At 36.4% G+C, this 14,153-nt stretch overlaps 1 protein-coding gene across 1 annotated transcript; it reads right to left on the bottom strand.

Moving 5' to 3' along the window:
- Window positions 1–1,813: 1,813 nt before the first annotated feature.
- Window positions 1,814–13,354, bottom strand: LOC133851210 (uncharacterized). Its single transcript, XM_062287539.1, has 20 exons — window positions 13,153–13,354; window positions 11,669–12,175; window positions 9,693–10,212; window positions 9,281–9,544; window positions 8,936–9,027; window positions 7,945–8,154; window positions 7,428–7,832; window positions 6,832–7,007; window positions 6,405–6,507; window positions 6,224–6,280; window positions 5,734–5,868; window positions 5,517–5,588; window positions 4,729–4,842; window positions 4,314–4,475; window positions 4,044–4,172; window positions 3,832–3,933; window positions 3,673–3,749; window positions 3,074–3,223; window positions 2,047–2,622; window positions 1,814–1,918 (listed from the first exon to the last, which is right to left on the bottom strand). Exons 2-19 carry the CDS (start codon window positions 12,140–12,142, stop codon window positions 2,052–2,054), a joined length of 3,813 nt encoding a protein of 1,270 aa, XP_062143523.1. The 5' UTR covers window positions 12,143–12,175; window positions 13,153–13,354; the 3' UTR covers window positions 1,814–1,918; window positions 2,047–2,051.
- Between the last annotated feature and the right edge of the window lie 799 nt (window positions 13,355–14,153).

The following is a 14,153-nucleotide window of genomic DNA, read 5'->3' as shown; positions in this document are numbered from 1 at the left end:
CGGCTAGGTTTCCTAAAGGCTGAACTATTGAAGTTTCTTCTTTTTTTTTTTCTTTTTTTTTTTAATACGTAACCGTGTTATAATCATGTCTGGCGGGTTACCCGCGGGTTGACCCGCCAAACTCGATTATAAACAGGTCATAATCGGGTTGATCCGATTATGACTCGAACCCGATAATCATAAACCCAGACCTTATATTTTTGTATTGTGTTTGTGTCGAATTCGTGGGTCGTGTCAACCGTACTATATCTAAACAATTAGACGCTGCCTCCTTATCAAGAGAATGAGCAATTACATTAGAATCTCTAGGATAATGAACAACACATAAGGATTTGAAAAATTCCAACTCTTGCTTGATACTTTCCACAAAATGGCCAATACAGTTGAAGTGTGGAGGTGCCGCATTGATTTATTGAACAACTTGTAACGCATCCCCTTCAAAAATAGCATCGAAAAAACCTACTTCTTTCCCAAAGGTTACTGCATGGAGAGTTGACACAACCTCAGCCATTTTCGGGTCAACCACCACCTGTTGATAGGTACATTTAGCTCCCAAAAAACTGCCCATACTATCACGAGCTACACATCCAAAGCCAATACACCCACTCTTCTTGTTTAAAGAAGTTTCCCAATTAATCTTTACCATCCCCTGGGGAGGGGGTTGCCAAGGTCTGATTGGAGTTTGTCCTCTTCCTTCAACAAGAGTGATACGTGATTCCGGCAAGTTGCACCTATAAAATTCTTCACATGCTGAAGCTGCCTTTGAAAATACAGTATTGGGATGGATGAACTTGTCTTCAAACACCAAAGAGTTCCATCTAAGCCAGATCCGACGTGCCACCATAGCCAGTAGATCCAGATTTTTCGTGCTCAACTTGTGTATAAGATGTTCAAACAATAGGACAAAATTGACTCCCACCGTGTAGCACTTCAATTTATTATTATTATTATTATTATTTTTTTAAAAAAAACCCTACTCAATGAAAAGTAGTGTAAACTAAAAAACCCTCATACATTGTACTATAAACAACGATACACAATTTTTTTTTCTCTCCGACAATCAATTTTCTGAATTTAATGTAACGTTTACAAAAGGAAAAATAAGAAAAATTTTACTTACCACCCATGATCTTTTATTATTTTTACAATTATAACCTTAAATTTTAAAAAGTGTCAATTTATTGTATCCATTTTTAATTTTTTTCAATTTCAACCATCTGTTAGAATTTTTCGTTAAATCCTATCAAAATTCTCAAAATACCCCTCATTTTTGTTAGGAAAAAAAGAATTGAATCTTTTTTGCTGGTCATTTAACAAAACTACACATGAATCTTTGAAAGTTTTAAATTTTTTTTTTAAGGGTTAAATATTTTTTAAAGGTTAAATATTAAAATATTATTTTTTTAAGGGTAACAAATTTTTAAGGGTTAAATTTTGTTTTATTACATCGAAAAATGATTAAAACACTCACACTATACAACAATGACACAATACTAAGGCACAATGGAGTGGGATCCACACATCGACCCCACTCCATTGTGTCTTGATGTTGTGTCATTGTTGTATAGCGTATAGTGTGAGTGTAAGGATCACTCCCCTATTACATCATACAGTACATGGCAAAATGAGGAGAATTTTTTTTCCACACCACGTAGTCTCAGCCAGGCTTGGGCTTTTAAAACACCTAACCGTAGGCCAACCCAAAAATTTTAATTGGACCTGGTTTTGCACTTGGAGTAGCATGAAATGATGCCAGAAACTTTAATTTGTAAACTTGAGATGATATTACACCATACAGATCATGAAGGAAATCTTTAGTAAACTGCAAAATTGATTGCAAGCAAAACTGCTCATTTCAATTATGAGCGTTTCCCTTTGATATTGTAATTACATGCACCGCAGCAAGATAGCTTGATTCCTACATAATTTACAACATACAAAAATCTGAGCACCCAAATTAAATAACCAAGAAAAAAGAAAACACATAATTTAGAGTGCAAATCTTCAAGGTGATGTATTTAAACAATGTAGATGGTTCTTTTTCACCTGCTTCATTTCTTGCTGCCCTTCTTCTTTTTACTCCTTTTAAACTTCAAGCCCTTACTGGAGAGTGCAATTGAGGCACTCTTCCCTTCAAGCTTTTTTGTCATCTTTACCACGCCTGCCATCCCTTTCCTTGCAGCAGCCCGATGCTCAGGTCTACGGCTCATCATTTTGCGATCAAGTGGCCAATATGCATATGGTTCAAGCTTATCTTTCCTTTTCACATCCCCCCCTGCCTTCTTGCTAGAGTACTCGCTACCTGTGTAAGCCCAACCGCCAGAGTCTGCTAATTTCCTGCGCTTCTGGTTTCTCCTTGAGTTCACTGACAAGTGACTACCTGCTTCACTCTTTGCATCCAAATCAGGGTCAGAGGGTGTTTCCTTCTTTGGTTCTTCTCCATCACGAATAATCAAGCGCCCTTCAGAGTCCAGTTCTGGTTCATCCAAATCTACTTTCCGCTTTAGATGCTTAGATCGAAGAGATAACATTGTTTTTTGCCTATCAAGCAAGTCAAGTGGCTCATCTTCTAATTGGTCGAACAAGTGCTCGGGCAAGTTCTTAGCTGCTTCGCTCTTGGAGCTGGAGAAGTAAAGGAAAATTGAATCAGTTGACTTGTGAATCACAAGTTCATAAAAATACATCAATGATGTTCAGTGAAGCAGCTACAAATATTGGTAAAGGAAATTGTCTTGTCACGCAAGGACAATTTGATGGTAACCGTGTAGAGAGAGAGAGAGAGAGAGAGAGAGAAGAGGCTATACTGCTCATGAGTGGGTTGGCCTGTCTCAACTATCAGATCTCCAGAGAATAATTGATCAACAAAACTCTACTTTGACAGCCTAAAATGACTAAACAAACTAAACTGCAAGTCCGGGATGTGTCGATTACACATATTTCTAGTGTCCAAGATTATAAATGGTTTTTTTCTTAGAAGTGATGTATAAATGGTATATCCCGTAATGGCTAATCTAACATACTCCAACCAGTCATGAACATGAAATAAGCAGACCCAAATGTTCAACAAACCAACCGCAATAAGGATGCTTTGGACTTTAGATGTGAGGAACCCTTGCTCCGTCGACCAGACATTGTCCTGGCATCCATGTACTCAGCATCACTTCCCTCGCTTTCATCATCACCAAAATCAGAAAATATTTTTGTATCATTCCATTTGCTTAGCCTGAAAAGATAAAAATAAATAAGTACAACAATCACCAATTATAATGACTAAAAAAGATGGATACATTTCTTTGCGGGCACTCGAATTTGCATATGGACTCGCACAATGAAAATGGGCATTAACTACATTAATAGCACCTATAGTTCAGAAATGATCAGGGAGGTTAATTGTTAGAACTTGGATACCATGTGAGTACCATGGGGACAAAAGTCCCACTGCTAAATACATATTGTCCACATAACTTCTGGTACAGAACACATGGCATTTGTAAAAACACCAGCATAGTATCATTATGCCTCATACATGGAACTAGAAATTGAATGTTTTACACATCAGAGCATTAGATTCATGTATTTATTGATGGCAGACACACAAAAATATGTTTGTACATCTGGGTAGATGTAGTTTATGTACATACATCATTTACATTATATTGCAAGAGATTAAACCTGGATGTAGTTGCTTTTGACAGTTGAGATCTTGCTTCTGATTTAGCTTTTAGCTTCTTCTCTTTCCGTTCCTTGAGCTGTGTTTGACAAGAATCAAGTACATCAAAAATGACACCCACTCAAGTTTTGTTTCTAGCATATGATGATTTTTCAACAGACCTTTCGTATATTAGTAAGGAGTTTCATGTGTTCCTCGGGCATCACAGCCTTAACTGCCTCCAGACCGCACTTCTTGACAAGAATTTCCAGGAGATGCTTAACCTGAAAAGGATTAAAAAATGATCAAAGAGAATTCAGGACGATCAGTGAATGAAATCATGGCCATTTGCCATAGCAATTGAAAGAGTTACAAAAAATTCTGATTAGCCAACCTTGGCTTTAAAGTGGTTTTTGGTGTTATCTTGCCACTTCAGCAAGCCTTCCACCATGCTCGTCAAATGCATTTGCAACCCTTCAGGCTGTGATTTTGCCACCAACACCTTTAACAAACCTAAATTAGCCTGCATTGAAAAACAGTACAGAATACCTTAAGATAAGATCAGAGAGAGAGAGAGAGAGAGAGAACAATGACCTAATTAAGTAGTTCAGTGAAACAACCTAAAATGATAATAAACTAGACATATCGAAGGAGAGGGAGAAACCTTGATAATTTCTTTATTCTTTCTCTGGAGGAGGAGAAACGTAGATGGAAGTAAATTGCACGCAGTTGAAACAAGATTTGGAAACTCGTAGGCCAAGCGAGCTAAGCCTTTGACTGCAGCACTGACCATGTGAGGTGTCTCACCAGCTAGTCCTCCGGCTACCTGTCACATGAAGAAACTTTACTTACCACAACCACCACATGGTCACTTTCTAAAAAATGAAGATTCATCATATAAAATCAATTCAAGATGATAGCAATTTTAGTTGATAGTTTAGTCAACAGCAATCAAAAGAAAGAAGGAACCTTGACAGGATACTTTTTGGCATTCTAAAATGTATCTAAAACTTCCATTAAATAGAATCATCACTCCAATCAATTTAGTAATGACTTTCGAAACATGGTTCAATTGGTACCATGTTAAAAAATTGAAACAAGTTTTCTCTATTTCCGCCTTTCTCTTCATCCCCACATGCATGGCCAATTTGGACAAGAATATCATATGCTCTGTTTCTTGTTTTTTTATTTGCCTGCAAGAAAAATAATTGTAGAAGGCGGATCAGAATATATAAAGCAGCATGTTCAGAAGCCATTGTGTGTGTGTGGAAGAGAGAGAGAGAGAGGGTACAAAGTAAACAGTTTTTTTTCCCTCAATAATAAATGTTTTATAGATGCGACTGAACACCATTCAAAGCCAATGAACCATCAACACCACAATTACCATAACCACCACCAACACACCACTTATTCATTACACATCCTCAACTGCTGCAACTAAAGCATAGAATGCAACCAACATGCAGTCTGTCCATCATTTCATCAATCTAGATATTTTCGACAGAACCAATCAAAAAAGAATCAAAAGACTTTCTTGAACTATATGCCAAGACAAGGATCATTACAAGAGAGAAAGAACATGTAAAATAATTTTTCTAAGCCAAAGAAATTTTTTAATTAAGCAGTAACAAAGAGAATATCTAAGACGGACAGAATAGAAAGGAAACTTTAAACCTAATACTTTAGGTCAATGATAATGGCAGCAAACTTAAAAGTGAAGCAAATAAGTTAGACCATGAAAGGAGCACCAAGTCCAAGAGATTTAAGGATAAATTTAAATGAATAAGGCTCCCGGAATAACCAGCATAATGTTCAACCCCAAGTCGAGAAAAATATAAAACAAAAATGGATAAGGCTCCCAGAATACCTCTTTAAGTGCAAGCATTATTTCTGTTAGGAAAGAACTAATGATGTCACGTCGCCTCTGCTCTGAATTATCCTGTAAACAAGAGCATAAATTCTAAGGTCAAGATTAAGTTGCACACTTGTCAAGTTTGAACCCAGACCCAATTGAGTATTGCATTTTAAGGTAAAATAATAATAATAATAATAATAATAAAAATGGCACTCCTATCTTCAACTACCTTGGCAATGTGTACTATTAGAAAGTACAGGCAATCAAGTCTATGACGTTTGGCGGAAAAATGGCATGAAGGTAGCACTTCAATCATAAGCCCGAGCAATTCCTCGAGCTTTCCTGAAAGAAAGCCATCACAGTTCTGGCCCCACACAAAAGAGATCCATAAGTCGGACAAATTTATTTGAAGAGAAGGACATGAAAGTTTTTTGACGTGGCTAAAAAAGCCTTAATTATAATGGCTCTTCTAAATATAGGAGAAATAAGGTGAATAATCCACAAAACAAAATACACATTTTGATGTCTGGGATTCGCCTGCTACTACTAAGACTTCAGCCAGGTAAACCAACCAACTTGTATTGGTTAACCATGGTTCCTCCCATTCTACAAACCCATGATATTACGCAAGGTAAAATGGGCACAAATTATCTGCAATATGCAATGACATGATGGTAAAGATAAAAGCTAAAAGTGTCTGCAATTACAAACAAAAATACCTTGAGAATAGCTGAAAGAACTTTGTATGCCTTCTTTTGTATCAGACCTTCAACATCCTGCAGTTCAAAAGCTCTTCACTCTCAATTACATCATCCTTTCCGTTATAAGCAGTGCCTTCTATAAATTTCCTCCAAAGACAGCAAAGGTAAATAACTGAATTATATATACTCATTTACGAACCTGTAATGCAGGCTTTATTGTGACAAATAAATCATCAATCTCTTCATTCTTTTTAGTGTTCAAACCAGGTAAAAGTGAAACTGCCAAATCCAATATCCGTGCCCTGCAGATAAGATGAAGGAATAACTACAATGCCAATATCGCAAACCCCAACACTTATCATTTGATGTAAAAAACAAGACAAATATTTGAGACTTTATAATTGAAAATGATACATAAGAGACCAAAAAGCAGTCATGTGTGACCAAACATGTAGCAACATATACTTTCTTTTTTTTTTTTATAAGTAATTTTTTGTTCCCAAGGGAGGGCAATGAGAGATTCCAACTAGTGACCTCCGCTTCATGAGGCATGGTCCCCAGCTGATTGAGCTACCCGGACAACATGTAGCAACATATAATAGGAAAACGAAAAGATAAAGGAATACCTCAAAAGTGATGGTGAACTTTCATTTGAGGCATGGTCAATCTGCCTAGAGATAGAATTTCTTGAATTTTCTGGTTTTCTGGCCTCTTGAATAACCTTCAAAGGCTTCTTAATTCTAATGTTGAAGAACTTTGGTACTACTTCCTCTGATATTGAAGCAAGTTCACAGATTGTGGACTGCACAGTGCAAACGACATTATTATAAATTTTACCCAAAACCTAAAAATACAATATTAATGCTACAAGCTTTGACATTGTGATTAGCTTTTCTAAAGTGAAAAGCACTTCTAAAACAGAGATTTCATTCAAATGAAGTAGATTATGTTGCAATAATCTGGTGATCTTCATAGTGAAAACTGTCTCCATTTTCTGGGCCTGTAAGTAAAGCTAATACATAAACTTCTCAATAAAGAAGTAATACTCTCCCATTTTTTGGCCTGTAAGTAAAGCTAATACATAAACTTCTCAATAAAGAAATAATACACACACACATATAATGCACAAATAAATTTATTACAAAATTAAAATTAAATCTATATGCCAGCAGCCAAGATGCACGGTAGCGGCATTCTCAATTGATTGAGATGGTTTAAGTACCTGTAAAGAACCACCATCATCTGTTTTAGATTGGATGAGGACACCCGACAAAACGTTTAATAACTCACGGGCAGATGACTTAAGCACACTCATATTATCTGCTGCAACCTGTGGGGTGTAACGGGCCACTGCTCGCTGTCTGGCAATACCTTCTTCAGTATCAGGCATCTCACTTTTCTCTTCCAAAATTTTCTTATTCTGTTGAATAAGAATCTGCAAACTGGAGCATATTACTCCACGAGTATCAGGTTCTTCATGAAGGGCACTACATAAAGCTTTTTCTAGATCCTTGAAACTTTCAGCCATATCGAAAGGATAGTTGCAAAATGAAGGCAATAAAGACCACAAAGAGTACACAAACGCATCTGTAGTTCTTGATGAAATGACCCGTCCTTGTAACTCAAGCTGCCAAAAGCGAGAAGTGATTAAACAGCATCCAAGTAAATGCCAATTTAAAAAAAAAAAAAAATCAATATCAGAAAGAAAAACAGCATCTAATTGCTCTGAAAGGTTTTACCTTACGAGATTTCTGCTTCATCAGTCTAATCATACCCAAAACTGAATCTGTGAAGAAGCTTAAATGGGCACCTATCGTATACTGCTTCAGAATTGGAAAGAGCCAAACATTTGCCTCAGATAGGTCTTCAGCCTCTAAATTAAGAGGTAAAAGGCCCAAAAAAGTTTCAGGTCCCAATGCACCAAGAGCTGATCCAAGGCATTCATGCAGCTGCATATTGATAAATCAGAATGATAATGCATAGTACAAAGCTGAAAACTGGTAGATAAACCAAGTAAATGGGGCTTCCACATTATCTTCAACAAAGAGAGGCATAATATCAGCGCAGTTTGCAGCCAACTAACTGTAAATCGCCAGTACAGTGAGTGCTACACTTAATCATTTTGTTTTTAGTAATGGCTGAGTCAGCTGACACTGTGCATGCCAGTCAACAAATAACATGGATGGATAACAACATTAATGAAACCCATTAACAAATTAAGTACCCTATGATTTGCAATTATCGGTCTGTTATTGCAATCTATCCCTTAAACAACTGCTATTGGACTAAGAAGCTCCATAAGCTCTTCCAAGAGGTTATAAAAAAAACAAGTCAATATTTACCATTCATAAGTAAAATTATAAAATAAGTTTTAGTTCCTTGGATCTATGGTTTTGTGGCCCAAGGTTCTGAATTTTTGCCATCTTGGATAAGATGGTTCTGAGCAATGCAGTTAAACAAGAATGAAAGGATGTAGGGATACAGGTTATTTTCATAGTAATTACCAAAAACTATAGAGATAAAGCAATAACATACTGAATAAGAAAAAAATCCAGAGCTCCACAAAGAATGAACTGTTAGTCATTCTAAAAGAATAACAAATTCTAACACTTAGCTGACATAACAATTCCCAAACACTTGCAGAGGGTTACATCAAAATGATGATGTTATACGGCCATTAAAAGCTATAATACAATGCAACAATACTTATGACTTGAAAAATACCAATACCTGTTTCCTGAAAGGAAAATCTTCATCAGGCAACTTCTGCATGTCAGCCAAACTGCTAAGGATCCCCCCCAAAAGATAAGACGAAGAATGCCCTGTATGATAAAAGATGTGATAACATTATAAATTTAGACCCATGAACATAAAAATAAACATACAACCTAGTAGATGTGATATCAGAAAGATGCACAAACCATCTGATGAAAGAATGAGGAAGATTATCCCTACATGCAGCATCAGATGGCTTCATCTTCTATACATGCAATATTTCTGACAAACAACTAGGAATCAAATAGAAATCTCAAAGTGAACAGGACTAGAAAAAAAGAAGTTAGAAAATGGGAATACCTAATTTATCAAAAATTGTTGAAACAACTTGAAATACCATGTCCCAGACAGCAGCATAATGATAATCAAGTAAGCTTTTGATAGTTACACATATTCTTTCAATGATAGTAGGCCCAAACCTCCTTGCATCATTGTGTGGATTCATCATAATAATCTGATCAACACCCTCTTTGATCAATTTTTCATCTATGCAAGCATTTATCAGACTCTTCAATGCATTCATGGCTGCATATATGGCCTCCTCATGTTCAGATGCCAAAATATCTGCAAATACGAAAGAGAGAAATATACTAGATCATTGTCACTTTTGTTTAGCTGATAGTTAAAATTGATACAAGCACTAACTTGGAGAAAGGTTCTCTAATCCAAGAAAAGTGAACATAATTACATCCCAAAAAGAAAAAAAACAAACCTTTGAATGCATTGAATACAACAGGGAGCTTTGTTACGCATAATTCCCTATTAAGTGAATACATTTTACTCATTCCAACATCAAGCAGGCGAGCAGCGAATGTCATAGCATCCACAGATGTCTCATTCGTGGAGACAGACAAAGCTATTGAGCTTATCAAATCGCACAATGCCTCAGGAGAAACATCTAGATCTGGGACAAGAAGAAGAAAATACAAACTATCTGCTATGCGCCTTGTGACAAGGGGTTGGTGCAATTCCATTAGAGTTTTGAAGCGCTTGAGGACGCTCGTTCTATACTTCATTGATATAAGGGGAAGACACTCTTTCAAAGCATCCAAAACATAAAGGACCTCCTGAGCTCCTTTGGATCCTTCAGTGGCATTCGTTTTTGATCCACCTGCAAGCAAAAGAGACCTTTCAAATATCTTCACAATCCCTTCACTTGCAGATGCCAGCGCTGATGCTTCCTGAAATCTTGATAAGGAATCTCGAAGACACAAATGCGATTGCCTTCTTACCTATTGTTCAGAAACAAATTAGCACACAGCTTCGAGGGTCAAACCAAACACCAAGCTTGATCGATAAAACTAAAACATAAAAAGCACTACAAAGATCAATTGCATTCTCACCTAACATATCTGTTGCATAATATATCGTTCCAAACACCAAATTGATTGTAAAGCTTTGATCCCCTTAGAGATTTAGCCAAGATATGAAATAACAAATTCAAAAGATTATACCTTACATTTAGATGAATACGTTACCAAAAGCGATTACTACAGTTTTGTTGTTATTTGGTAAATACATGAGTACCATACAAGCAATTACATTCTCTCATATACACCAGGAATTGTTGTTGTTTAATCATTATAGTCAAGAAATAAAGGAGGGTACAATTTACATCTTGTGTTATATACTTCTTTTTTTTATGACGGGGAACCACTCCAAGGCATAATCACCCCTGTCGGGAAAACCCTAAACCTATGCAAAGCGCCCCCTCTAAATGGATCAGGTCAAACTTCGACTTTGCCAAAGGGCATGGCCCTAAGGAATTATTTGCACCCAAGGAGATTCGAACCCTAAACCTGATTGGGATGCCACCAAGACCAAGGCCCTTACCACTTAATCCAACCCCTTGGAATTAAAATAATATTCTCCGCCTTTCTTTTAGAGTGAATATATTATGATGCCATATTCATAACGTTAGACAAAAAACAAACCAATCACCATTGTGCTACCCTTCACTACACCACCACATTACTAGTGTCCATCGCCATCCACACTAGATATTAGATATCCTAAACCTGACAACATCTTCAAATCTTAAAAATAAATAAATAAAGTAACACATAGCAAAGACATCACCTTTATCCTTGCACAAAATTTGATTGTGCTTATTTACGTAAGGTGCCAACATCTTTTGTAGATGAAATTATACAAATGTATCTTTTTTTGATAAGTAATTATACAATGTATCTCATATCTCATAGCCTAAACTTCCTATATACATTCATTTAAGGACTCTGAAGCACATATCTACTCAGTACAGTCAGAATATGATTTACCCACTAGGTCATTGTCTCACCACCTTAAAACTTCTCGCAAGTGAATAATCTATAAACATTTTTTTTTATAAGTAATAATCCAATCGCAATAAAAAACCGGAAGGCGCCCCTTAATCTATCAAACATATATCAATACAAATCTTTATAGGCAGTACTTTTTTTTAACAAATAATTTTAGAGACTGGAACCATCTTTTCAACAAGTATGCATTGGGAGTTCATAAAAATGAACCAAACCCCCATTTAAAAGTCACCGAATTGTACATGAGATTTTTGCAATTCCACATTTATCAGACAACAAAATTTTCTACAACATGTGCTAGACTAATATGGATATCCACATCGAATATACAGGAAACTCACAAATTATATCTAAAACAATGAGATGAAATTATGATTTTATATATCACCTTAGGACGCGAGTCCGTGAGGAACCCCAATAGAACATCGTACAAGCAAGACACCTCAGACCAGTCGGGAGCATCTCGGATGATCAACAAATGGGAAACGCATTTCAATCCAAATGTTGTAGCATCGACCAATAGCAACGGAGACCGCAGAACCCGAAGCAATAGGTCGGACAAGAACTCGGCCTTCTTGTGAAGAATTGCTAGGGGTATTCTGGGAAGGACGATGTGTAGGATGCTGAGGATGGATTGGACAACGTGGACAGGCTGTTGGGGCTCGGAGGCGAGGCGGTCGAGGGAAGAGCAGGCGGCGCCGAAGTAGGCGACCGGTGTGGAAGGGAGGTTCTGGTCCTTGAACTCCTGGGACATGGCGCCTATGACTGTGCAGAGGTGCTGGTGGTCCTCGTTCGTGGAGTTTCCAAAACGAGAGAGGATCGAATTGCAGAGCTCGTCAGAGGTTCCGTCCATGTCTTCCATGGTTGCACTAAATCCTAGCTCTCTGTTAGGAACCTGTATAAAAAATTCCAATATTAAGCTATTACATAGAGATGTGCTATTTAAGAATATTGAGAAAATACTAAATAGCATTTTTCATTACAATAATAACTAGCCTATAACCCGCACTATGCGCGGGGTTTTTTCATTATAAATGCATCATGATATATTTCAAAAATCTATCATGTCATAGTAAAATCCATCATGAAAAATGAACCTACTAATTCTACTTAAAAAGGCCTGTGTAAAATTAAACAAAACATTTAAAGAGAAAATTGTGTACTTCTCGTATTCAAATTAAGAATAGATGCTATACATTGTAAAATCCAATTCCCAAAAAATACTGCATAATAATGAGTCCAAACACCATTAGAGAAACAACTGAAAAATAATGGTGCAAGACAAATAATGCTCATAATAGAAATATGTCAATACATATCGAACATTTCTTCTCCATACTTGGATTCAAAGACATTAGGTGGCTGTGCATGAATATAAACTCCCTATTAGCTAACAAAGAATGCAATGGTGAGTATTAGTATATAACCCGATTAGCTAAACGGGTTGACACCCTAAACCGGAAGACAACTCATTAATTTACCGGGTAACCCAGCACAACACGATTGACCCGTTTAGCTAACGGGTCATGTCGAATTGAAACGACCTGTTTAACCCGAAAGTTTTTTTTTTTAATTGAAAATTTACTTGAAATCTTTCATCAACCAAACTCTATGATTTGCCCCGCGCACACACTACCAAATCTCTTCCTTTTACATTCAATCATCAGAAACGAATTACTTCCAAAAATTCACAAATTATAGATTTTATTATAAATCTGTTACAGAACAGAAGAAGAAGCAGTTGGCATGCACTGAAGAATCTAAATTTGATGGAGAAGTCAACGAGCAAGGGAAACCGAGGCCGGAAAGGGATTACTGGGAATATGTCTTTGTGTTTGAGTTAGTTTGGAAGTCTACATATTAAGGGATTACCTTTCGGACGAGCTGCGCTGGAGAGGTGAGTCACGAGTGGCTTGGCGGCGCTGGACGGTCACTAGCGGCAGTGGCGAGGAGAGTCACGAAAGGCGGTGGAGAGTGGCGAGCGCCGGTGGAGAGTGAAAGAAATTAAAGTGTGAAGAACAGAAAACACGCTCGGCTAGGGTTGTTTGTGTTTCATATTTTCACTTTCGCTTTTCTTTTTCTTTTTGGGCTTGTTTGGAAAGGGAATTAAAATTTTCCTTTCCCCTCCTCACATATTTCAAAAACAATCAAAATTCAAAATATTAATAATTTTTTATTATTATTTAAATAAAAAAAATTTACTACAAAAACAAAATTTTTTCACTTTTTTATACAAATTCTTTTTACTTTATATTACATCTATCACTTCCAACTCTCACTATCAATTCCCCTTCCCTTACCAAACAATGTTTTTTTTAACGGGTTGATGGGTCACCGGCAACTTGACTTGTTTATAACCTGAGTTCGTCTTAGTTTAAATTCAAATTTTATAATTTGTTCATGTCAAATTTGTAGGTCACGTCAAAAATTATTGATGCTAATAACTTTTTTATTATTATTATTGGCTGCCCTAATTTTGTACCACGTTTCTTTATTTAACAGCATAAACCCACATATCCAATAAATTTAAAAATTCATTAAGTTTATAAGAATGAGAATTTTGATACGTAATTCCAATTAGCTTACTAACTTTGTAAATAAAATAAAGTTGGTTGTTCTATTAGGAAAAAGAAAAATTGTTGTAAGAATATTGAGAACCCAAAAACACAAACACGAAGGAAAACATTTGGCCTAAACGGTTAAAAAATAACTAAAATCTTTATAATACAACTAACTTCTTATTCCTTAGGGAGAACTTCACTTAAGGGTATCGAACTATCGACCTATTTGACTTTAGGGGTACTCAACTTCAAAACTTCTTAAACTATGATATTCAATTTTAAAAACGTCTCAATAGTCAATAGCAGATACTT

The sequence above is a fragment of the Alnus glutinosa genome, chromosome 12 (genome assembly GCF_958979055.1).
Source record: "Alnus glutinosa chromosome 12, dhAlnGlut1.1, whole genome shotgun sequence".
Classification (NCBI taxonomy): Eukaryota; Viridiplantae; Streptophyta; class Magnoliopsida; order Fagales; family Betulaceae; genus Alnus; species Alnus glutinosa.
The sequence above is the reverse complement of the archived record's forward strand: the minus strand, read 5'-3'. Positions and strand labels throughout refer to the sequence as shown.